At 44.3% G+C, this 26706-nt stretch overlaps 1 protein-coding gene across 2 annotated transcripts in view; it reads left to right on the top strand.

The window, feature by feature from the left end:
* Nucleotides 1-26706, top strand: part of RPTOR (regulatory associated protein of MTOR complex 1) — a 1825560-nt gene that overhangs the window by 758340 nt on the left and 1040514 nt on the right. For both annotated transcript variants that reach the window (XM_085617419.1, XM_085617418.1), the window contains exon 5: nucleotides 540-686. In XM_085617419.1, the coding sequence (XP_085473545.1) occupies nucleotides 540-686 (147 nt within the window). The remainder of the gene's footprint in view (nucleotides 1-539; nucleotides 687-26706) is intronic.

Here is a 26706-nt window from a genome sequence, read left to right as displayed (position 1 = left end):
TAATGCATGAGGCAACAGGACATTCTTTGTGGTGTGTTGTGGAAGGCGCACCATCTCACTGCACACGCTTCGCTGACACACAGGATAAGACAGTGTCTTGTAGGGGTTGTGCAATAGTACTGTATCAGTCACTTGTGCTGTTGGGACTGATAACAGTTATGTCTGTAAAGTGTAATGTAGAGATACATATTGGATTAGATACTGTTTTTGTTGTGTGTTAAGGAGATGAGAATGGTTGCTACGGTGCTGCTTGTCAGGAGGACACAATATATTCAGTTTGGGAATTTCATTTAACAGATCTGAGCACTATGGGAACTTGCTGTCTATTTTCTGGATTGATTTACAAATTGGACTGACAAATCTGTTAGCAATAATTTGTCATAGAAATGCCTTGTTAGATGGTTTACTACTGACAATAAGCATTATACCATCTTCAGGGCTGACCTATAGCACTGTTCATCCTTGACTAGCACTTGTTCAAGCATGTTCTGGGTTGTTGTCATTGCCTTCTATGACTTATTTTTATTATATTTTTACAGAATTACACACAGTACATCCCGCTGTCGATCTACGACCTGCAGACCTGGATGGGCAGTCCTTCTATATTTGTCTACGACTGCTCCAACGCAGGCCTCATTGTCAAGTCATTTAAACAGTTTGCGCTACAAAGAGAGCAGGAGTTGGAGGTAAGACTATAGTCACTCCAATATGACCCGCATTTACAAGTTTTATTTTGTTACTTAAATAATGGCTTAATTAAGGTTGGAGATCTTGCATTGTCTATGCCCTCATTTCAGAAGATTTCCAGGCATGTTGATGCCTTCAAAAGGCTGGCATGACTGAGTTTGTCGCTCATTTGTCAGGCTTCAGCCCGCTGAAGTCTTGCTCATGCTTGACATTTCATTCTGGTCATTTGGAGACACCTGCCTGTCTGGAAATCTCCAAACCAACGCATCGGCCTCTGCAGCTATTAAGCAGTCCAGACACGCTGTTGCACTTTATGATTTTATGGCTATCCCTATAGTTAAGACTGATAGATCCTTTTGTGCACGGTATTTTCTTAGAGTGATGTCTCCTAGCCTACCCCACCCCTCCAATCCCCTTTATCTCTTGGGCTCAACCATAAGCAGAGGCAGCGTGTCATGATTGGGCATAGTTCTGGAGTAGCGCATGGGTGGGGGCTCACAGAGTCTTTACTGGGCTAGCACACATTTTTTTACACAAGGCAGGATGGTTGGGGGAGGTGGAATCACAGGATGAATTCCGATTGAGAATTGGCCCCTGCTTAGGGGAGGGATGACTATTCTCTTGTATAATGGCTTGCGCGGCAGGGGTTGGTTTGCAGAGTGCTCATGCATTACACAGCCAGCCTTCCCGCGCCTCGGCAGGGAGTGCAGTGACAAGTCTGCCTCATTAGCACACCTGCTGCTGTTCCAGTTTGTTGACTTACATTCGATGGAGTCAGTAGCTGTAACCCGACTTGACCCTCAGCCCCGTTCACCAGTGGATTCAGTGATTGCTTTCTACAGGATAGCTTTGAGCATTGTGGTGTGTCTGATGAGAACCTAGGCTTGTTCCTTCTTTGGTTTATGTGATCAGCAAGGTTGGGAAAGGCAATGGCTTCTTTTCCTCTTGTTTTTGATAGACATCAGAGCAAGCTTTACAGATTTCCCTTTTTGTTTCTTACTATATCTAAAAGTGTGTGAGTTGGACATTTGCAACTCTAGTATCCGGTTAGGGGCAGAAGAGTGCCTGTAGCACATGTGCAATGTAATATCAAGTGGTACTAGACCCCCCTATTCACAAAATAATCTTTACAATCTTAATAACAATTTGAAAAGGGGCGTTGCTTGCACCCAAGCGTGATGGCCTCCTTGTTTGTCGGTTCTTCGCTCAATTGCTGCTCATTGAAAGCCTAGCATGAGCCACCAGACATTTAAAGAGCCCTGCTGAGGGCGGATCATGGAGGCTCATCCCCTGCACCCACGCAGCACCCAAAACCCAGCATTTGCCAGCTTTGGCATATTTTTTCCACCTGGCCTCTGGCTCCTCAACAAAATCAAGATGGTGGCCCTCATGTACCAGGGTGATGGCGAATCCTCTCTGTTAGTGAGAGTGGGTTCAACATTACGGTACTGGAAATGTCACTTTGGGAAAGTACGCATTTCAATGTGCATGGCTCTGTGTGCCTAGCGGCATGTCTCCTAATTCACAACTGGGTGCTTGGGGGAGAGTTACACCTGTTCATTCCTGATAGAGGGCCATAAACTAGGGTTTCACTCAAAATGGTGTACCTCTGACTCTGGATGGCCTTTCTGGGATGGTTATGTGGGGGTGGAATTGGTACCTGCATTCCAAAAGGCAGGGTCTTGGCCCCACTAAAGATTGTGATCAAACCTCCTGGGTAGGATGGCAGACTGGACAACATTTAGCGAGGGCCTGTGCATTTCAAAGGTAATCTTTTAATCCGATTGTATCTTCAAAGGCCATGCTGTTTACAGCTACTGGTGCTTCGGCCTCCGAAAGTAGACACTTTTAGATTTGGAACCATACTACACTGGTTCGATAGTGGCACATTAACCTAAGGAATCATTAGGGCAGGAGGAACTGCAACTGGGATATCTATAGACTCGTGGTGGCTTGGAGCATCTCGTGCCCAAGAAGGGGACTATCACTTGGTGGATTTTGCCCGGACGTTGCTGACCTGCAGCTAGTGCCAACTGTCGTGGCCTGTGTCTCAAAGTGCTTTCCGAGGGCCTGTGAGCTGGCCTCCTGTCTTCAAGATCCCAAGCACACAAAGTATCCTACTGTCTCTACGAGATCGTAAGAACCGCACTAGGTGCGGGGGATGGAGGTGGACGTGATCGTGGTTGGGGCAAGGACTGTCTTGCCATACACCATCATCTGGTAGTGCAAGAGGAGAGTATGCACAAAGATCAGCAGCTATCTGAGGTGCCGGGATGTGAGCAGTTTGAAGAGTGCGGGGATAGCTTGCAGAGTCCGAGGGACCCGGTCTTGCAACCAAGGGGACCTGTGCTTGCGCTCCAGAGCGTGTGGTGTCCGAGGGGTATTGGGGCAACCTGAACCAGGAGCTCAGAGTGTCTTTGTCCTCCAGATGGGGAGGACAACAGTGACTGACATCGCGGCCTCAATCTGAGGTTGTTGGCTCCCTGTCTTTGGACCCACGCTCCAGGGTGCTTTTTTTGTGGGCATCTGCAGCTGACTGCTGGGGGTTTACAGCAGGTCACACCTTCGCTTGAGGGGAAAACATTTCACCAGATTAGAAAGCACGCCAGCATCCTTGCTACCAATGTTTTGTCTGCGGAGGAATATCAATCCTGCACTCGTGCATGTGCCGTCGTGTGCCTGGAGGTCTAATCCGGATGGACGAAAATAAGCAACTGTGTTTCTTACTGTGTTAGGTAGTTCTGACTATGTTATACCTGCTGCTCAGCCAGTGTGACAGGGGTGGGGAATGTTGGTGTGTGGTGATGCCGGGGAATGATGGATGAGTGAGAGAGTCAGTTGGAGAATGGGTTGACCTGTAGGAAGACTGCTCCTGGTGGGGCTCTTCATGTCATCTACTTAAATAAACATCTTACATAGTCTACCCTGGACTACTGGACTTATTTTGTATTACAACAGACTGTCTAGTCAACAGGGCGCCAGCAGAGTGTATCATTGGCTGGTGGAGTTGAAAGACTAAGGGTCTGGGTAATGAGGCGTAGTCCGAGACTGGTGACTGTTTAACTTTTCTGCAATGGGAAAGTCCGACAATTGCACATAATTGTAAAGTTTATATACAATGTTTTTTTGTTTTGATTTCAATGGAGAAGTTTCAAAATTGCATATAACTGGAGTGTATATACAATGCATATCTCATTTTGATTTCAGTGTGCATGTGTAATATAAAGAAAAGTGTTTTTATTCATACGGTGTGGAGTCTTTTGTGGCGAACGCAGTGTGTTGCGAGGGGGTGTGTTGTGCCAACACTTTACACTCGAGCCCTGAGGATAAGCCTGACTGCTGGTGCCACTCTACCAGAGAGTGAGCACTGGTTATCGGACAAGTGTATCGTATACTCATCCTATTTGGGATGCTGGATTCTGACTGGCTTTGATGCGCCTTAGCCAGCCCGAAACCGCTGGGTCTAACACTTTGTTTACGGCTTAAATGGGTCTAGGCTTCTTATTCTGTTGATCTTGTGCATACTGCTGGTGCATCTTGCCTGTTCTCACATGTGAACTCGGTAGTGGAAACTTTACCTCCAATGGTCCCAACACTGGAAGTGCTTCTCAGACAACAGGCTCCTATTTAGAGAGGCAGCCCGAGACTTTCACGGATGCAACATACTGTTCAGTCCCAGTAGCACTCCGGTTTTTTAGGGCAACTTCTCCCAACAGGACAGCGCCTTCCAGCAGACAGGCTCTTCTCATCTTCACAACAGAAAGACCAAGAAATTCTAGCTGCACCTGCACTTTCACAGGAAGGAGGTGTTTTAAGCCATATTTAGTTACAAGTGTTTCTTTGTCGAGCCCATAGCAGTAACTTCCAGGCCTGTTCTGTTTGCTAGACCTTTGAAATGGCTGTTTGAGAGCAAAGCAGGTATGAAGTCTTCTTTTTAGGTTCTTTAGATAGAAATGTGTATGGCACTGGAATTCACTGTAGTTGTGTACACGCATATAATTCTCAAATCTCATAACTGCTCTGCTTATACAGTGTACTTGGAATCGAACTGGAATTTAACTTGACCACTGTTCTTTCACGTCCAGGTTACCCTTTTGCTGTAAACTTGATTCTTATTGCATTTTCCAATAAATAAATTACATCACATTGCGCTGTATTTAGTATTTAATATGTTCCTGCGTCAGTGCCTGCCAGAACAGCAATCATTCCGAAACCACGCAGTATGTATAATACAGTTGAGACAGATTCTGGCTTCATTGCTGGCTCCCTTAGCTGTATGCCTGCTGGCTAACTAGAGAACCTTTTCCCAGATAGAGAGAACATTTGCATTGTTGTAGCAGTTTAGAAAATGGTATGTAAGGCATTCCTTTAAACATACAACATGTCAAAGAGTGTATTAAATTGGATGCGGCCACACAAAAAGGTTGAAATACCCAAAGTCCAGAACAAAAAAACTCATTAGCAAAGTCAATAGGTCTGACTTTTTTTGTGCAACAGTATGCGAACAGTATTGGTGCATGCTTGTATTTCCATGTTAAAACCAGTTCTATGGGCTTTGTCACTGCTCATTTATCAGTGTATATAGTGTGTCTTGTAAGCAAAATACGAGTCCTATGTAAAGCATTAAAAAACCTCCTGCAATAAAAAAAACCTACAAAAACTGTTTTGCTTCCTCTATATGAATCATGTATGACCAAGAATGTAAGATGTGATGGTTCTGTTTACTTTTGCGTTGTAAACTACTCCCTCCTGCTTTCCAATGCAAGTAATCTTTAGGAGGCGGCAGGATACACCAAACAACCAATGACATGAGGTTAAACTGAAATATTGTATGGGCGGAGCTAAACTGCACTCATTGAATTGTACAAAGAATTGTTCACATTCGGTATTGCTGCACCGTCAAGACAAACCTAAAACAAGAATTGGCATAGCCAATAGGTCTCAGGCGCCTTTGGGACCTTCTAAGCCTTTAGCCATGCAACACATTATCCTGGGTGCTGTGCTGCCAGGGATTGAAGAGCTATACAATTACTACACACTGGGTCATGCAGTGTGATTCAGGACTACATGTTTGCTTCAGGAAACATTTATGGACACATGAAACATCCAGGGCTAAAGCACTTTTTTTTTTTTACAGTGCATTAGCACTGTATGGTATGTATGCAGAGACGCTGACTAAATGCAGTATGGGCAGCAGCAGTGCAAGCTTCACACACACACAGCAGTGCAAGCTGCACACCCAGCAGTGTAAGTTACACACACACGCGCACGCACACACACACACACACACACACACACACACACACACACACACACTTCCCTCACGCACACACACACACACAACAGGCCGCACAATGCAGGTTCCCTCGCAGAGACACTGAATGAATGCAGTATGGACAGCAGCAGTTCAAGCTTCACACACACACTTGCAAGCTGCACACCCAGCAGTGCAACCTTCACACCCAGCAGTGGAAGAATTCATACACACAGCAGTGCAAGCTTCAGTCACACACACAACAGGCAGCGCAATGCAGGTTCCCTCGCAGGATTTGTAAATGCACCCCAGGTTGCTGGGGCAACTGTGGCCAGTACCATTTTGTGGCTATCACCGCAGAGACATTGAGACAAGAAGCTGTACCTTTGCCAAAGAAGAAGATCAGCAGAGTCGCCGACGCAACCTAGGGCAGCTTGAGGAGAGTGCTCATGGGGCATCTGGCTTGAGCACACGGTTGGGCAGGAGGTGATCGTGTCAAGAGAGGCAGTGGATTGTAATCACCAATGCGGGCCTCGAGCACTGACCAGAGGTGAGACAGTGGGCGGGTGAGCGTTACACCAGGGGCCGCCCACGGAGTGTGAAGACCGGTATCACTGCTGCGGCCCGGGACCTTCGTGAGACAATGGGCGGCACCCGCCTGCGAATAAAGACTGGCATTATAGCTGCAGCCAGGGCACTCGTGCGGAGGAGGAAGTCTACACTTACCAGGGGCCCAACTTTGATCAAGACGGCATCATTGCTGCGGCTCGGGTCGTCTATCAGAGGCAGGAGAGAATGGGAGTCACCTGGGACCTGCCTACAAATCCAAGAGGAAGCGGCAATTTAAAGGTACTATGCGTGTCAGGCAGCAGGCAGGACAAAAGCAATTACAGAAAACAGTGCCCGGCCGCGTGGCCACAAAGTGAACGTGAACGCGAAGCCTTTGAAATACAAATCCGAACAGATGGCACACAATTTGAAAAATAATCTCATGCATCACTTCTAGGAGTTTGCGGATGACGACACAGGAACAGTAACGTTTCCGCCAGAGTCCTCTCTGTATTATAATTTGTTATTATGCGGATTAAAATCACTTGATCAAATGCATGCCCTTACAAGTTAATGAAGGACTAGTCAACAAGGTATGTTTCTTTATGGCAGTGTGTGTTTATATATTTGAAAACCGCAGACAAGTAAAAACCAGGCAGTGTTTGATGGTTCATTTGGGTTCTGTGGGGGGGGGGGGGGGGGGGGGGGGGGGGGGAGAAGTGAGGGAGACTTTAGATTGCCAATTGTTGTTTTCTACATTGAGCATATTACTGTTGTTCATAACTGCTGTAAACTTGAACAGTGTTAACTGAGGAATGTAGTTATTTGGTACTATTCAATCAATTCAATTAAGCTTTATTCGTTATGATTTAAGCCACTTATTTTGAGATTTTATGAGAAAATATTTTAAATGTTATATACACGTTTGGATAATTCTTCGACTTCCATTTCTCCCTCCTATTCTTTTTATATTTTCTTGAATTCTGTTACATTTTGATAGTTACATGATTAAACAGATATTTATATATCCCCTTTGAGATAACACATAGGATAGGATTCCTTTTTTGCATTTATTGTATTTATTAATTTTAGTACTTTATTTCATGATTAAACTGTGATTTTTTTCCTATCAATGTTCTGTGTATTTGGCCATCATGTTTAAATATTTTTAACATTTATTGTGATATCGAATTTAGATTGCCAGTTCTTGTTTTCTACTTTGTGTATTTTCCCTGCAATTGGAGTCGTGAGTTATAGCAGGGGGGTCCTGATTTATTTGCATTAACAGTAATATGCTCTCCACAGAAGGACCTCATTTTTAGAACCTCCTGTGCCGAGCTCTTCAGCTACTGAACTTCTTCACATATCAGGAAAACAGTTTGGCTCACCTTCAGAATCCGGCATTTCGTATCTACATCTGTCAAGAACTCCAACACCTGTAATTGAATGCATGACTCGTGTAATGCTCTTTATTTTAAATGTTGCCCCACAAACACCACCTGTTTGAGTGCTGAAAATAAACACAAAAGACACAGAGCTGTAGCTGTGCCAAGCTGGGCTCACCTGTAATGTTACGATTATGGTGGTCTCGGTTTAGTGATGGGTGCCTCTGTTCACATTCTGATAGACCCTCTGCCATTTCATAAATCGGTTTTTCACGGGGATCTAGAGAGAGGCGAAACACAACCATGTGAGCAAACAATGATAGCTTTTCACAACAAAAAGCAAATTCAATGCGCACTTTGAAACTTTAGAGTTTACTGGCGGGGAGTACCATTAGTACAAGGGATCACAAATAATCTGAGTTTTAACACAAATGAACTCAATGAAATATCTTTAATGAAGAAAGTGCAGGTAACAGAGCCCCACAAGTAGTAGAAAAGCTCAGGGGAAGTAGACACCTGCAAAACAGTTTCGATAAGTCAAGTATACACTTTAACCTCAAGAATAACTGTTCCTTCCTAAGAATCCAACAATATCACGTCCAGGCTGATCCGCTATGTGTCTCTGTAAAGAATGGAAGGGGATAGTGGAGGGATGGGAGAAAAAGAGTACTCAAGAGAGACTGGGGGGGGACACAGAGAACTCAAAAGAGAACGTTTTATTCAAATCACAACATTGTATATAGCAGACATACAGAGCAGCATCCCTGGCCCAACCAATAAGTGCCAGAACAATATAGGCCCAACTTTAGTGCCAGGTATTATTAGGGATGGGCATTGGGCTTGGAGCTAGCAGTAGGAAGTTGCAGAAGATACGAGCCATGATAGCAGTGTCACATATGTGGGGACTAAGTCTAGCTATGTGGTGGCCAGCAGTTTTGGAACTTCCTCCAATATAGCGATTGTGATAGAAAGCCGACCAAGTTATTTGCACAACAGAACGGGATAATGCAATGTTCATGCTTGAAAACATGGCAGAGAGGTTAAATATGCTGAACTTTCAAAAGAAATAAATACAACACATGTATTAACCTCACTAGAGTTTACTCTTCTCAAATCAACGACCCACCAATTGTAAAGAAAGAAAATACGCACAGGAGACCAAAGAACACAAAGTAATCTAACATTGAAGGCTTTTGGGATGCTGTCCAACACAACAAATTTCCTGCTACTATGACTGCATCTATCGCAGAGTGTTGTGAAATCCAGAAATAAGTGCTACACAAATAGAAATAGACCTATAACCCGGTGTCCTTAAATCAGGTCTGTTTCATGCAAAAACAAAGATTTTACCAATTGGCAATCCGACCTCGAGGTGAGTGTGCCTAAAAACGTTTACCTCTGCCACTGGGCACAGAACAGCAGACTGAAGGAGATGCGCACCTCAAAATCTCCTACCTGGTTCTGGTTCTTGCTCTCTGTTCCGCGCGCCCACCTAGCCGGAGGCTGGCTCAGCAGAAACACTAACACAACGCGGTCAACCAGCATGAAGGACGACCGGTTCTCCTTCAATGGCGAGCCTAGGTTGCTGCGGGTTTACTGTCCCTCTCTGGCCAAGCTTTCCATTCCTCAGCATTCAACGGCCAAGAAAAAATGAATCAAAACGCCCGAAGTTGCATGTGCAGCTGCTGTGTCAAACGAAGGACGGGCCGCACAGATTAATTTCCCGGCCTTAGCACAAACCTAGCTACAGAAACCGCGTATTCCTCCATGGCATCTGCCCACCCACTGTACTTCTAAGAAATAAACCCGTCCGCTGTTAACACTTCCCTGAACTGCGGTCGGGCGACGGAGCGTGCGTTTCTAGGTAATGGATTCCTCCTCCATCGAAAGAAATCTCGCGCCTTCCCTTGCCACTTTAAAGCATGGGAGTGCGTTGCACAATGACCGTGGGTTACAACACAGACTGGAATATTTCACAAGAGAACCTTTTCTCTGGAGAGTCCGCAGCGCGTTCGAAGAAGCGCGGCCGCGAAAGTTAAACCGACGCCAAGGGCACCACTGAAAGGGGTATCAGTGGTGCATTTCCCTTGCGGGAGCAAGCAAAAGCACCATCTGTTTGCAAGTTAATTACAAACAGATGGTTTCAAAGCTCGCTCCCGCAAGGGAATCGCCAAACGTGCACGCTTTGCCATTGAAAACAATGCAATGCGTGCACATTTTTGGCCTCAAAACCGAACCGATTACAAGAGGTCCCCCTATGCAACGCATGCGCGCTGCATAGGCGAGACCTAAAAAGGACATCCATAAAGATGGACTTTTCACAAACACCCCATGCATGATGAAGGGACTGGATTTGCAGCCTTTGAGTGGTTGGACACCATATCTGACTGGGTTAGGTGATGAGTTTACCTTCTTAGGAGTCCTTGATAAGATGTGATCCAAGGACTTTAGCAGGGTAAGGTGTAGAACAGAAGGTAGGATCAAACACACTTGTCTGTAGGAAACAGAGTTTCAGGATATAACAGGGCTTCTGCTTGCCGTTTGTACTGGGGCAGAGTCAATTTGAGGGGTATAAGGAGACATAATCAGGAGAGCTCTGAAGGTGGGCCTGTAGAAAACAGGAAGGTTTTCTCTGCAGGATGGCGCCCCTGGAACTAAATTAACATCCCTTCCCCCAACTTGCTCCCCTCTCCCACCCTGGTTATTATGCAGATAGCTGAGCAGCCATGTTTATAGCTTGCAGACTCTTGTAGCTTTGGCAAAGATCTGCCCTGGCCATTTGTTGAGCTAGTAGAGAGTTGCACCCAGAGTTCTGTAGGGAGCCCCTTAATTATTATATAGATCACTAAACTCTCTGTTTATTTCACCGGTAGCTGCGCCATATGCTTCCCCAATAATTAATGGGTCATATCAGAGATGGCTTAGTCCATAGAATTCTCGCTCAGATGTCCGAGCCCCCTGTGCAGATTGCCGAGAGGACCCCCAGCCTCTTCTCGCCCCCGGAGTTATTGTGTGGATGTCGGCCCCCGCCTCCATGGTAATGCTTATGCTACAGATAAGTGAGCTGCTCAGGGTTATTGCTGTATTATAGCTGAGCCCCCACGTCCTGATGCAGCCGAGCCGCCTCGCCGTCTACATTGTACTTATTGCCTCAGTCACCCCCTACCCCTCCCCTTTTCTCTGGAGCGCCCCTCCCAGTGGTATTACACTCTTGGCAATAGCCTACGGGGCGTTTTGCAATAACGGCGCCCTCGCAAGCAGAATATGTTAGACCTGCTTGCTTTTACGTGTATCGGAAATCGACAACACGCAGGCCAGTCCATTCTAAACTGCGACATTGTGGTGTTTGTCCCGCCCTCTGGTGAAGTGCCGCCCGCCCTCCCCTATTAATGCCTTCGGATCCGGCTGGCGCGGGGACGCGCGCACACCCTGTCCCCGTTCTTCCCAGCTAATAACTCGTCCGAAGGCGCAATATGCTGCTAAAGCTCGCTAGCCAGGCCGCTCCGCTCACGGGGGAAACGGATTTCTTCCTGTAAAGCGGCGGCTAATTTTATTCGGCTTAGTGCTGCCGACATCAGGAAATACCCGAGCAGTCACGTACACCGACCAGACCACAACACGCACGATTGGAAATGTGTAGCTCGGGTCCCGTATACGGTTGTGTGCCTGCACGGTGTCGTGGCTGAGCCAGGGAGGGCCGCGTGTGCCGGATGTCTGTATCACAGTGGATTGGCGGTGTGCTTTGTCGAGCTTACGCACAGCTGCCTGATCTGAAACATTTTGAATGACACTTTATCACTAGCACACAAATGATGCAATGCCAAGATGCTCGGTCTTTTGTGTCCGTTAACCCAATCTTAGGTCTTCAACAATAACCATCAATAAGTGTCCTGGAATGTTCCCTTCTTTGATGATGTCTGGTTGGGTGTGAAATGTTTCATGACATAATTCATTAAATGACCACTTCACATGTAGCTTTGTGATTATTATGAAAATACCAATGCTGCAATCCCAGAATGCAATGAAAAATAGAGGACTACAATGATTAGCCATTATTGCAATCAAAACAAATACGGCCAAAGTGACCAAAGCATATAAAACATTTATCGAACCATATGCAGATATATTGGAGTCGATATACATATCTACTAATCCATTTCACATGTTATATGTATCTTTCATCTTAAAGTTGATGCCGCCCTGTGGTGTAATAGTTTAAAAACAAAATTACAAACGACTCAAAGCTAATAATAAACGGTCATTGGCAAAGCCATTAGGTCTTGCCATTGCTTTTGGAAAGATTGTCTTTGCTAATTCTGTTTGCAGATGCTGTACATCGGGGGGGGGGGGGAGACAGAAAAAGTTTATGACGTGATTGCTGTTGCTGGTCGTGTCATTGTGTAGGCACATGTATGCATCACTACACATGCTCTCACCTACATATTCATGCGGGCACAATCTTCCTTACTGATCCAAGTTGCGTTTGTTATTTTGGACCGGTAAATAAAAAAAAAGTTCATTTTTTGTTTGTTTGCGTGAAAGCGCTAAATTAAAAAGGACCACTGGTTTAGGAAACAATGGAGTAGGGTGTGATGGGAGGAGGGAAAAAGCTGCACACAAAGAGTGCACCATGGCGTTCCTGAGGAAGAAGCACACAGTGGAGAGAACAACATGGAGGGCGGGAAAGGAGAAGCGAGAGAGAGCAGCCTATGACAGAGAAACACAAGGACAGGGGAGAAACGCACAATGGACAGAGTAACAAGAGCACGGGGTGGGGGAAAGCGTAAGAATGAGAGTGACCAGCACATGAAGGAGAGAGCAAAACAGAGCATGGGGGTATTTTGGGGGGTAAATGATGACGGAGAGAGAGATGGGAAACTGTAAAATCCGACAGACACATTGTGTTTTTGTTCCTTTTTTTGGTGTTCTAGTGTGTGGCCCCTGTTTTCACATTATGACTGAGTATATGCTTTACTTTAAATGCATCTAAAACGTTTTTGATGGCTTATAGCATTTGTTATCCTTAAGTTGGGGAATAGAACTTCTGACCAATGCATCATTCAAAGATCTGGCCGTACAGCATGTAATCCACAAACTTTGACTTATTCTAGATCCTATTACTTCATGTGTTTGCAGAATGCCCCAGTGCTTCCCAAACAGCCGTCTGATATTAGATATACAGTTAAACAATGTTTTCTTTTTATTGGTGTATTCCAACGATCTAGTTCCAAACAGTGATTTACTCCCTTTGTGTGTCTCCTTCAAATTATTAATGGCTTCAAGTAAAACGTTTTCAGGAAGCCCTGTCTCAAGTGCTGAAACACACATTTATGTTCTTTCTCATATTCAGAAACAGCACTACCATTCCAGCGTGACCTCACCAGCTGATGACGTGATGTACACTATTGTGGATTATCAGGGTGTCCACTGAGGCATGCAACAGTCTGTTACCTGTAGTGGATTTAGTGACCAGTAATGTTTCAAGTTTGTATCCACTACCTGTAGTCGCACAGCAAAATATTCTACCATGTTCTGCTCACATTACCTTAATAAAACTGAGGTTCAAATCATTCTTGATTATTCTTATTGAAAACTCCAAGAAGTCACTCTGTGCCATTTCAAATGATACAAATATTGATACATCTCAACCAGAGAATGACTGCTGTAAGTTCCTAGAGTTCAGGTCTCCATGTTAGCTGATCCTCCCACCAACCATGAAAATGGGTGCAAGGCCCGGTGCCCATCACAATCCACATCTTCTGCTTCTAAACGTTTGAGATATAAAGATATTCTCAGAAAGACAGCATTCCAGCATGGGCAGGATCATTTCTGTGTGTTCCAAAAGTATAATTTGGCGTGTTCAAAGTAAAAACTTGCCTGCCCTGATATTATCAATATGTGTAATACTGGTGTAGAGAGGATGGATGTCCATTGTCACCATGATAACCGTCTCCTCCCATTCAGAGCATTGTATTTTTTTTTAGATGAAATCCTTACTTTCTCTTGCTTATGAAGGGTGGGCCCCTTCAAGGAGATGCAAGAAATTATCAATATCATGAAATACTCTCCAAGAGGCTATTCTTAGATCAGTGGTCGAAGTGGGCGGGATCGGAAGGGCACGCAGTGCCCCTACTTCTTAAAATGTAGGCAATCCGTTCCCCTACTTTTCTGTTTTTAGCAATGTGTCCCAGGACGGCAGAAATAGCGAAAGCTTATAGATAAGTCACGGCCATTGCCGTTCTGGGACGGGCGGGGTGGGCATAGAAGGAAAAGGACTCTGTCTCTTCCTTCTTGTCCAGGGAAGACAAGGACAGTGTCTGCTTCTGCTCTGCCGCTGGCAGCTGCCCCTATCTCTCTCACGGCTTCCCCTTATTGCCCTTCTTCCTGTCTCGCTCCTTCTCTGTTGTTGAAAACCGTGACTTTAGGAAACAGCTCTTAATCTCTCTTCCCTTTATTTGTTCCCCTGTGAAATGGATCCAAAAAAGAAAGGAACCCTTTTGCTGCAAATGTATCTAATGTATTGAAGATGCTTCTCATAAAGAATTTAGTAGTTCTTTATTTGTAGGCTGAAGATAAGCTATGGGTACCAAGGGCCCAGGAGCACGAAGACCGGTAGAGCTCAAACAGGCACAACAGAGTTCCGAACTAGAACATGAAGGGAACCAATAGCCTTACCAATTTACATAAAAATACAGCTAACAGAGAAGAAATACTGACACAGCATGCCACAATGTCTTTTCTGACATTTTTCTATTCCAAAGGGCAGCCTCAGGGCGGAGAGAAAAATGGTTCAAAATACTAAAAATAACTAAATAAAGCAAGTCAGAGTGGTCGCAAAGTGGCCAGATTGGTTTTATTCACACCAAACACATTAGGGCCTCTTTCCAGAGTTTGCCAGTAAAGCGACACTTTTGTTTTGTCGTCTTTCTTTAAACAACGGGGCACATTTACAAAGAAGTGACAGAGTACAGCATTAAGCTTCTTGGCTTAACGCCGCGCTCCGCCACTTCTGAAATGCAGGGCTGCACTGTATTTGTGCTGCTTTTTGCAGCACAAATAGAAGTTGCAACTTGTCATTTTTAGGTCTCGCCTAGCTATTGCGTTTACGCAATCGCTATGCGAGACTCTAGTAAGAGGGGCATTTCAAAGTGCTCCCCAAAGTGGGTTGCATGGCGAGCACGCGCACAATCAAGTGCATCGTGCCGCCATGCAATCCGTTTGGGGAAGCGCTTCAGCCCACTGGCGCGTGCACGTGTAGCCACAGCCTCGGCATCATACTTCAAAGGGTCCGCTCCCCCGCCTGGAATGCCCTCCCCCGCTCTTTGCTGTTCCTAAGCCGCCTGTCCTGACAAATGCGTTATCGTTCTAATTGCAGCGCAGGGGTAAGCGTGATGGTAACAGCTTGTGTTCCTTCCTAACGGCGGGGAGCCCGCTAGAAACCCAGCTGATGTGACGTCCTCTCATTGTAGACTGCATGTCAGCGTCACCGGGTTCAGAGACCTTAAACCATCGCAGGGAGGCCCGGGACAATAGAATTAATTCCAAGAGCGCGTGGTGACCGTTTTAGGAATATTGTGGGTCAATGAACTGCTCTTTAGGCAGCTTTTGGGGTTTTCAAAACTCACAAAAACCGTCGGAGTAATCTTGGCTGCCTCTTTAGGCACTCGTACTGTCAGACCGCTTCTAGGCGCTTTCTCCCGTCTCACATGTGGTCTCAGAAGACGCTCCTATCAATGCCCCCGGCACACACACCCAGGCTCCATCAGAGTCCTCCGTGCTGTCTCTTTAGACTCACACATTGTCCCAGTGCCTCTGGACTGTCTGTTCAGAAGAGCAGACTGTCAAGGTGCTTCCTAGCTGTCTCTTCAGTCTCACAGAATCTCAGCGACCTCTCGACGGTCTACTTAATACCTCTGACACATACTGATAGAGTGCCTCTTCTCTGCCTGTGCAGATACACACGTACTGTCGGAACGACTCCGGGCATTTCTGGAGTCTTATACGCGATCTCTGAGCCAACACAGGAGCTTCTACTCCCACACGGCTGTACTGAGCATGCCCGCAGGTTCTCCGCCAGCTCAGCCCAGAGTTTGCCTACGTGAGCTGCGTGCATGTACCCTGCTGCAGGAGACTACACTTCCCAAGCTGGCAAGTGATTTTCGAAACGATGCTTGCATTAGTCACAGATAAAAAAAATACAAGGAAGAGCATCCCCGATCCAAGGACAACGGTGGTGTTAGAAGAATATTATAATATTGGTTGATAAGGAAGCCCTCTACCTTCTTCTGTACACACGCTCTAATTCATTGAAATCTAAATACTAACAGCAAAACCTGAATGTACCCGTCGTTCAAGCACGGCAGCAGTTTGCATCTAATTTCCCCTTTAAATTCCCTCTTAAGGCTAATACAATTACTCCCGTTATTGCTGTTTTTATGTTTTTTTTTGCAGCGTAATGTGTTAAAAATTTACGTTTTAACATAATTGTCGCTGTCTCTAGGACATAACTGCCAAGTTTTCAGCATGCCTATGTGTGACATTACCATGTTTTCGGTGTGCTTAAGAGTGACATTTTAAGTAGAGAAAAATCAGATTACCTTGTTTGGTCTGGTTTGAAAGCACATCTTCCACTAGACTTCTTAGCCTCTGTGTGACACGAGAAAATACATTTTTTTCCGGCCAACAGCCCTCTGCATTCTGGGACATGTATTTCTGTTTGCCCATTAAAGACGGGCTTGCTGTGAGCTAAAGTGTGACCATGTGATGCACACTTCTACTCCGACCAGATTATATGTTTGCCCCAAACTCTTAACTTCAATAAGAAATGCTTACTTTAACTGTTCGTCAGAAATGTTGCAAAATTACAAGGAATTTTACGTTGTAAAGCGCACACGCTGACAAAACCTATTACTCCGGGTTATTACACATGCTCAGTATGAGCTGCACTGCTGAGTCCCCGCGCAATCCTGCCATTTACGCCATTTTTTCCACATAACTGTTACAGGACGTCGTAGCGTCCTTTGACAAATTGTTGCATGTTTTCTAGCAAAATGCCAAACAGCAATAACTATAGCCTCATATCTAGTACTCATGACATATTGTGAGTAGATCACTACTAATATGACTAACTTTGAAAGAGGGTACCTAATCAAGCAATTATGAAGATAAATATGCGCCAGGTAAGGTTATAGAGAGGTAACTATCTTTTGTTAATAACTGTGACAAGCTACCATTTCAGAGCGTGGCTAAGTGCTGACCAGACTGGCCCTTCGCCCACTCTAGCACAAATTAGCTACTGGTAACACATTTGAACAAGCATTGGCATCGCCAATAGGTCTCGCCTTTGGAACCTTATAAGTGTTTAGCCATGCAACAGTTTATATTGTTGCACCAAGGATATTGTGCTGCATAACTAAATACTTATAAGGTCCCAAAAGCGAGACCTATTGGCTATGCCAATGCTTGTTTAAATGACTGTTTATGTGCAGGAAGGAACACCTAACTGTACATAAAAAATCATGCATGGGGTTTTGCTGTTTTTATTTGTGCTGCATAATGCAGCACACATGAAAACAGCAAAAACAAGGAGAAATAAAGCATTTCACCTTGTTGCGCCCTGTTAAGACCACGTTGTTCCTGCTTACATTTCACATGTTTTACTTAATCTTGCATTCCCTATGAGTGATAGATTTTTCCAAGATGTTTTTACTTTTTTTCAGGCAGCATATCACTTGTCTAGTGCATAATTTGAATTGAGTCACATCCAGGTGTTTATAGTGCAGCACAATTGGGTTATAGCTTAAGGCAGTGCGAGTTTCTCTCAGTGGAGCGGTATGGTGTTCAGTGTGGTAGAGGAGGTGGCACTATGGCCAGAGCTGCCAAATTGGGTCTGGGGAACCAAGTTCATGACCACTCCGTCAGACCACTCTCCTGAGGGAGCACATTCCCATACTTGACCTTAGAAGGCCCAGCTAGATTGTAGAAGCCCTGGTGTCTTAGCACCAGAAGGTGGGCCCTAGCAGTGGCAAGTGTGGGTTATCCTTGAAGGCCTGTCCACCACAATCCATGCTGAAGTTCACCTCCAGTCTTGCGGGCAGGCTTACGAAGCAACACACCCTAGAGTGACAGTGACTTGGTCACTGAGGTCACAGGACCCTTGAAGTCAGTCTGCCTCACCCTCTGGTACCTCAGTTGGCCTTGTTTCAGCAATAGTAGAGCAACTCACCAGGGATCGGCAATGCAGGATTTGCACGCACACCAAACTAAGTTCGCAAACTTCACGGCCTCTCTGCTCCATGCACATCAAACATGTGCTGCCTGCTTTGGGGCCAGTAGAATTATGCAGCAAGAGAGAATAACATTATGCCACAATGTTGACTAAATTATGCAGCAAACAAAAAGTCTGCAGCATAATGCATTATATTTTCTGATACTTTATTATTTTGACATGTTTATACATAGTAAAAGTCTCTGCAAATATGTTGCCTCATTAGTACCAGTGTAACAGTCAAATGCAGCAGTGAGAAAGGTTACCAGTCAACCTCTGCAAACGGCCCTCCACTTCGCAGCAAAAACAAGTCACATTTTTTTGTAACTTTTGATCCATTTTAGCTACAAATAATTTATTAGTTAAAATCATCAGATTATGCAGCAGATGGTGTATTATGTGGCAAATATGGCAGAGCCATATTTAGGTGGAAAACATTTGCAAACTGGGATATGTTGTCATTCATGTTTGAACTGCTCTTGTGGAAAAAGGGAGGAGAAGTGCTGATGACAAACTACATGGCTCTGAGACAAATGGCTTGTACTTCCACTTTTAAGTGTATTTGGGACATTCTGTGATTGGAAACGTATCCCACTCTGTGAATACATTTTAATGTCAATAACTCCTATTCAAACTTTAATAAACATGTGTATCCCTTAGTTGAATTAAATAATGTAATACATTGTAAATGGTCAGTGAAATACCTAACAAATACAAAAAATTGGGATGTTTTGCTCTTTCTGGCCAAACCTCTGACTCCTCCCACTGACCCAGTCCACGGGTTATTTTCGCCCTCTGATTCTCCACCCACAGTTCCCCTACTTTTTTTCCCCACTTTGACCACTGCCTTAGATTAAACTGCTGATCTGCCTGATGGGTTCCTGATATTCTTATGTCTTTGAGGCAACAGATGCAAAATGCGAATCCATGGGCGATCCTGCCTTAAATAATTTAAAGAAATACAGAAAGGGGGGCATAGGGAAACACACAGGGATACATCCCTAAACTAAACAAATAATCCAAAGTATCCTATGGAAGGGAGATTCCTGGTTTAATGTGGACAACCAGTCTACTAGAATCTCAAAGGATGTCCTTTATTAAGGACAAAAACCCTCACCCAGCGACATGGTGGCATGCTTCCTCATGGGGCTTTTCCTCATGACAGATAGGGTGGGCTACAACTCTGCATAGCAGGGGAGCTCTTCAAGTGTTCTTTGAGGGAGCACTGTGAGAAATAGGTTGTGTGGGCGTTCTGTGCAAATGTAAAAAGAGGGGATATTTTCTCTTTGGAGATGAGTACAGAGACCAAAAATAGCTGTTAAAATACCTCTCATGTTGACTAAGCATCCTTTAATATTGTACTCTGATGGTTATAGATGCTTCCATACTAGCTGCGTTAGACTATTCACCTGGATGGAATAATCTTCTTAATCCATTGCAAGACCTTTCTAGAGCATTTTTCCCCTAGAGGATTAATCCTTCCTCTATAAAACGATAGGTGCCACTTCCCTACTGACCGCGATACCACCTATTTACTAACAAAGGCCACCTGGATACAAATTCAGAACCATTTCCCTCACCTCCCTAGATTTAACGGACCCGTCCTCCCGCGGCTTGGGTTCTAGGGTGGACACTGACCTTACTAATTTGGGAATACACTAATTTATTGACTTTAGCTCATCCAAAATCTCCTTTAAAAGGCACGCCAACTAATTTCAAGTTCTAATTTGGTGAAATCTTCGATTCCAGAAGGCTGTATATAGTTTTTCGAATTAAAAGGAGGACATCCAGCATTGGCGAGAGACCAGAGACGGAAAAATTGAAGTTTGAAGTAGTCACATTGGGGTTTTGTTGAGTCATCTTTGGGGGATTCTGTCCTGATGAACTGATGTCCTTTAATATCCATTTCCCAGAGAAATCAACAACTTTTGAGGTCAGACTCTTCTCTTCTCCTCTTCTCTCCCCTACTTTACCTCAGTTACTCCAGGCTCATCTTCAAATGCAGCAAAACTTAAAAAAGACAAGTGTATCACACCGGGAGAAGAAGATAAACGTGGGTTCGTCATAACCATATCCATCAGCATATCAAGCTCTGTTCTCTGCTGTGAACCCTGCCCCACCTGCTTCTCTATTTGGCAATTTGAAAGCGAGACCACAAAACTTGCATTAACAGGTTCCTGTATTGTTTTTAAAATGTTTCCACACAAAATCCTTTATAGAAGAGACTAAGGCCTTTGCAGCTGTGTGTGCCATAGAAGACCGATTTGGCAGAAATCTGATCTAATTGTGCCGAAATCGGGGGATTATCACTCAGAGGAAGAAACATTTCTATCCCACATGAGTCCTTTGATCTCCTTCACACTCACTGCTCCTCTCACTGGGTTAGTAGAGACATAAGTCTTAGCACCTCTTTTCCTTTAGGGTGGCATCTCTTTGCCCTTGCTCTGGGTAGCAGAAATCCTCTTCTCCACCATCCACTGAAGCACCAGGTTAGGTTTCTAATAGGGAAGCTCTAGTCTTCAGAGCTTACAAATAATTAAAACGATATGAGTAGCACTCAGCAATAGACATACTGTCCTTTGCAGAACTTACCTGCTCCTCCTGACCTCACGAATGACAACACTGTGTAACTGCTGCCACCACCCTTAAGTTGTGGACTTGGTCTAAGTCCAGGTCTTAATCATAGGCTTGAGCTTGCGCTGTACCTGCAGCTCGAAGGACTCCCTTCACTCAACCCACCTTGCACCGCAGCCCCAGGTCCCTGGAGATCTGCGGATACGCGATAAGGAAGGGGTCGAAAAGGCACTGTGTCCAGGGGCCCACAAGGACAACATCCAATCTGTTAGACTTGGCATCTTTGGCGTGGTTTTCCCTGACTTTTTGCCTCTACCCCCTGTATTTTTGGTGCTGTGCTGGATTTCGTTTTTGCTGGCTTAGATGCTTTTGGCACTTTGCCACTGCTGATCAGTGTCAAAGTGCAAGTGCTCTCTGTGTTAATTGTTGTTACAATTCGTTCTCCCTAATTTGCATATTTGATTTACTGGTAAGCCCCTAGTAAAGTGCACCAAGGACCTGTAACATTAAATGCCACTAGTGGGCCTGCAGCACTGATTGTGCCACCCACATGAGTAGCTCTGAAAACCTAACCCAGGCCTTCGACTGCAGTGTCTGCACGCAGTTGTTAACTGCCATGTCGACTTGGCAAGTGCACCCAGTTGCCAGACCCTAACCTTCCCTTTTTCTACATGAGGCAACCCCATGGTAGGCCCAGGGCACCCCTCCCACCCCCTGGGCAGGGTGCAGTGTTTGTGAAAGGTAAGACATGTACTGGGGTGTGTGACATGTCCTGATAGTGAAATACTGCCAATTCCATTTTTCACTAGTGAAAGGCCATCTTTGTACATAGGATAGAATGGGAGTTTATTTATAACATCTTATAGATATAACTTCCCATTGGAACAAGATATAGAAATAAAGTTTAGGCTGTTTGAGCTCAGAATTTAATATTACATCTTTTAGTAAAGATGGTTTTTAAATTGTGTGTTTGAAAATGCCACTTTTAGAAAGTAGGCATTTTCCTGTTTAACCATCCTGTGTGCCTCTGCCTGTTTGTATATTGACTGTCTGGGTTTTGAAGTGACAGCATTTATTTTTAAAAGTGGTTAAATACAGAATATTGTGCTTCTTTTAAGTGACTCTCAGTGCTGTCTTTCATGAATCATAGGCCATCAGCTGAGCAGATGTACAGCATAGGAAATTAAAAATAAAACAGGATGAAATCTCTTTAAATAACGGCATATGTCAACACACATTAATGGTATAATGCTAGTATTTACCAGTGGATATATTGTTATGTGATATTTGGCAGCTCAAATAGCTTAAAACATGACTGACATCTAAATAGGAGTGTGCTACTATCAGTTAAATAGATGTGGAAGTGGCACCAATCTTAGGTGCTAGCAGTACTAGACCCCGTTGTCCCTTCAGGCCTTCTTGAGTCGGGAAGACAGCCCTGCTTGATGGTTTAACCCTGAATGCTGGACCTATTGTTGCTCCAGAGAGGCTGCAGCTTGTTTTAAAGGAAAGCTTTAGAAAGAATAATACTTTTTGCAGGTCTTCAGGGCAGTTTCAACAAATACTGATCATTTGCTGAATAGTTTAAGCAGTCACCCAACAATGCCCTGACTGCTAGACTCTACAACAGGGTTCTCCAACCGTTTCTGTAATGAAAGCTACTTTTGCTCAATTGAACTCATCAAGAGCTAATAATATTGTTAGTGTTGTAATACTGACTATATCAGACAAGATTACATTAGTGGGCACCATATGCAAGATTACTACCAGAGATCATCTCAGTGCGTCAGACACGGTTGCCAACAGTAATGTATGAAAGGCTTTGTCAATATGGATTGCCTCTACACGCGTACTACATAATTACCATAGATGTGATGACTGGCACAAAGGTAATAAGATTGGGAAAAGGTCTTCCCAATGACCCATTATTTATCACTCAAATATCCGCTTTAAGTATATTTTGGAAATTCAGCCATTTTTCTCCAAATATCAGTTATGGGGTTCTGAAAAGAAGAACATTTTTGTCTCAACTATACACTCTAAATTTTGGAATACGTATATTAATTTAACCAAGTAAAAGCTTCTAATTTAATAGTGTGGATTGCACACCGAAGCTGGAAAGCTACCAGTAGCACATGAGTTATTCGTTGGAGAAGCCCCCTCTACAACAACCATAGTTCAACGATCTTTAATAAATTGCCATCCTCAAGTGCCTGTCTTCTTTCCACTTTGAATAAATAATATTGCATATATATATATATATATATATCTCTGCAGGGCAGGCTTTGTAACAGGAACGGAGAATCCTGCTAATGCAACACCACAAAGGAAGCAAAGCCCAACTCCGACTTGCTTGACAAGCTGACTTTATTCGTCGCAGGCAGGCAGCCTCACAACACTCATTAGTTCCTGACCGGTTTCGGCGTCCTCGCCTTTTTCACAGGTGAGTGTCTTTATGTAACTCCCAAGTGGTCACATGACCCGTGGAAACTACTACGGTCCCCAGAATGCACCAAAATGTTCATCACATTGTCCCACAAATTCGGTGTCTTAATGAGGTGCATAACTTTAAAAATAAAACGCACAGTGCACTTCGCTGCCTTGCATGTGTATGTATATATATATATTCACTGAAAAAACCATAGGTTTCACACATGTTATAGTTAGCGGAAATTTTACTGATAAAAAACCAATGAAATTCCCCCGTTATAGTTAGTGCAGGCAACTATAACTCACGCGACCGCAATCCTCTGCTGATGCTAATACTGTATTTAGACACTTATTTGCCCATGTCTTCTTCCATAAATTTTTAGCTATACATATATTACAAATATTTTTTTTTCATAAAGACACATATGTCATCAGCAGAAGATTGCGGTCGCGTGAGTTATAGTTGCCTGCACTAACTATAACGGGGGAATTTCATTGGTTTTTTATCAGTAAAATTTCCGCTAACTATAACATGTGTGAAACCTATGGTTTTTTCAGTGAATTTGCAAGGTTTTTTAAATGCTAATTCCTAACTATAACGTGTGTGAAACCTATGGTTTTTTCAGTGAATTTGTACGGTTTTTTAAATGCTAAGTTACTTTACGCCATTCGTGGCGTGCGCGCCCACTTAACGCAGTTCGTTCCGTGCCGCACGGTGCGCTTCGCGCACCGTGCGCCCACTTTACGCAGTTAGTGCCGTGCACGCACGGTGGGCACGCGGTGCGCTATGCGCACCGCGTGCCCACGTTACGCTAGATGGGCCATGTACGCACGATGCGCTTCGCGGCGTGCGCGCCCATTCGTGGCGTGCACGCCCACTTAACGAAGTTCGTTCCGTGCGCGCACGGTGCGCTTCGCGTTAGTGCCGTGCATGCACGGTGGGCACGCGGTGCGCTTCGCGCACCGCGCGCCCACTTTACGCAGTTAGTGCCGTGCACGCACGGTGGGCACGCGGTGCGCTACGCGCACCGCGTGCCCACGTTATGCTAGATGGGCCATGTGCGCACATGGAGGACATATGATGCGCTTCGTTGTGAAAGGTAATATTTTAATTTTTCACATCTGAGATATGCCATGCACAAATGGTGCCCTTCGGGCACCATTTGCACATGGGGTGGGGAGAGTATGGATAATTTTTGTAAAAAATTTTTTTTACCGTACGGTAAGCGTAATCGGCGAAATTATCAAAAAAATTAAAATTCCGTTTTTGGCCTTGGGGGATCTTTGGGGACTCACCCAACATGGCTAGGTGCTTAGGAGCTGTCTAAACAGCCCCTTTACATGTTTTGGTACTTTGTTTTTTAATCCCCACTCAGAGTGCGAGAGAGAAAATGGCGGCCGCCGCTTCCTGGTTTCGACCGATTCGAATGTTTACTAAGATCTAACATCCAATCAGAATCGCGCTCGCGCACGTCACCGTACGCGTACGGTAAGCTTACCGTAAGCGCACCGTAAGCGCACCGTAAGCTGCCACAGATATATATATTGATTTAAATGCTATTTTCTCAGGAACTACTGAACAGATTTACACCAGACCTACAAAAGGCACTTCCTTGACCTGAGGACTACCTCTCTGCCAAATTTCAAGTAACTCTGTTCAGCCGTTCGGGCTGTAGCTGTGTCTAAATGTCCTATGGAAAAATGCATGGGAAAAACGCGTTTTGGGACCCCCCTTTTTTCTCAGCCCCCGCTTGACGAATCCCCCCGAGACTTTCAGGGTAGGAGCGGAGCGCCCCACCTATTTTGAAAATTTCGCGAGGATTCGTCGACCGGCGCCAAAGTTATTCCAAATAAAATGTTGCGGATTTCCTATGGAAACAGGGTCCTAACTATAACTACCTACTGGCGACCGCCAGTAGGTAATATATATATATATACACACACACACACAGATAGTAGACACATTTACATACATTGATGCATATAGTCTTTTTGTCCGTTTTCTTCACCTAGGGTTCTATTCACCTGTTATTCACATGTTGCTTCCCCCATTGAAGCATTGGGCAGTGTGCCAATTCAGCCATGGGCTGTCTTACACTGTGAGTGATGGCATTTTGCCTGATCGTATGTGCCAGCTGCCTGGAATGCCTGATCACATGTGCAAGCTTCTCTGAAAAGGAGTCCACTTATATTTCTGAGCTAGTGCTGCTGAACTTTTGCGCAACTCCTTTCTTTTTAATATTTTTTCCTAATTCTTTTTGCTTATTGCATAGGTTTGCACAGGGGTGAGGAATTTAATGAAATATCTACTTGTCCATGGGGCAGGTTGCTTCATAAATCTACTTGTCCTGTAACAAAATCCACTTGTCCCTTTTGCGCCATGTAATGCGGTGACAAATTATGGCAGCAATGTTAAATATAAGAGCTCTGATATAGCCTTTCTGATTATGCCAGGGCTCATACCATTGTAGGGTATGAATACTAGCCAGTCACTTATGTCGACACGTTTCCACAGATCTACATACTGGGGCTGAAGGTAGCGTTAAGCAATAGTACCAGGGTTGGCATACCCTACTGAGTCTGTGCAAACCTACTAACTTGCATGTTTTAAGGGTTTTCACCAACTCTTCTCTGATCTTTTCCCATACTGAGAAAGGTTGGAACTTTACTCCTGACAATGGCAGATGTGAAACATCTTCCTGTTTTGGGGAAAAAAGTGGTTGGAGAGAAAGTGAACTTGCATACACTCAGAATTTTGCATGAGCAAATTGACACATGTATATTTGCTCATGCTAAAATGCAGTTCACAAATATTTTCTAGGAGTACTGTTTCTTGGCCTACTTTTGTAAATTGTTGTCTCTCTCTCTCTCTCCCTCGGCTTCACTGTGAGTGACATCATTGTGCTATTTCACAAGGAGCATATCGACACACAAACTAGTTTTGTTCAGTGCCAGGAACGACTGTGCTTTTTGAGACCAAAAACACTTTTTTGCTTTTGCCAATGTTTGTTATAATGTGAGGGCCCGGCAGCTTCCATACCAATAAAGTTTTACAAAAACCATGCCAAAACAAGTCAAACGTTGACAAAACCAAAAGGCTGACCACCAATTTCAGATCTGCCCACTTTGCCAATGCTTGTTTATTTTTATGTATCCCATAAGCTTATTGAAACTAGTTATACTGATTTTCCATTATGAATATCGTTGGAAAACTAGCATACATCAACACTTTTTACCAAATGCTGCTGCAAAGAATTGATACCTAAAACTTTACAGTTGTATAGCTAAATGTTTTTTTTCCTACTTGCATTTTTTTGTGAACATTTTATTTTGAAAGCGAAGACTCATAAATCTTGCTTTGAAGCTTCTGCAAATATTTGCATCTAATAAGAGAGCATTCTGGGAGCATTATACATAGCCTCATATTGCTAAACATTGAAAATGTGTGTACATATTTTTATACTGGAACCACTGTCAGTAGTGCAGTCCGAGCTTACAATATTTACTTAGAACGCTCACCCTAATAATATAGGCTTTGTATTAATGAACCATCAATACAA

Source organism: Triturus cristatus, chromosome 7, assembly GCF_964204655.1.
Source record: "Triturus cristatus chromosome 7, aTriCri1.1, whole genome shotgun sequence".
Lineage (NCBI taxonomy): Eukaryota > Metazoa > Chordata > Amphibia > Caudata > Salamandridae > Triturus > Triturus cristatus.
This window is presented reverse-complemented; position numbering and strand designations above follow the sequence as displayed.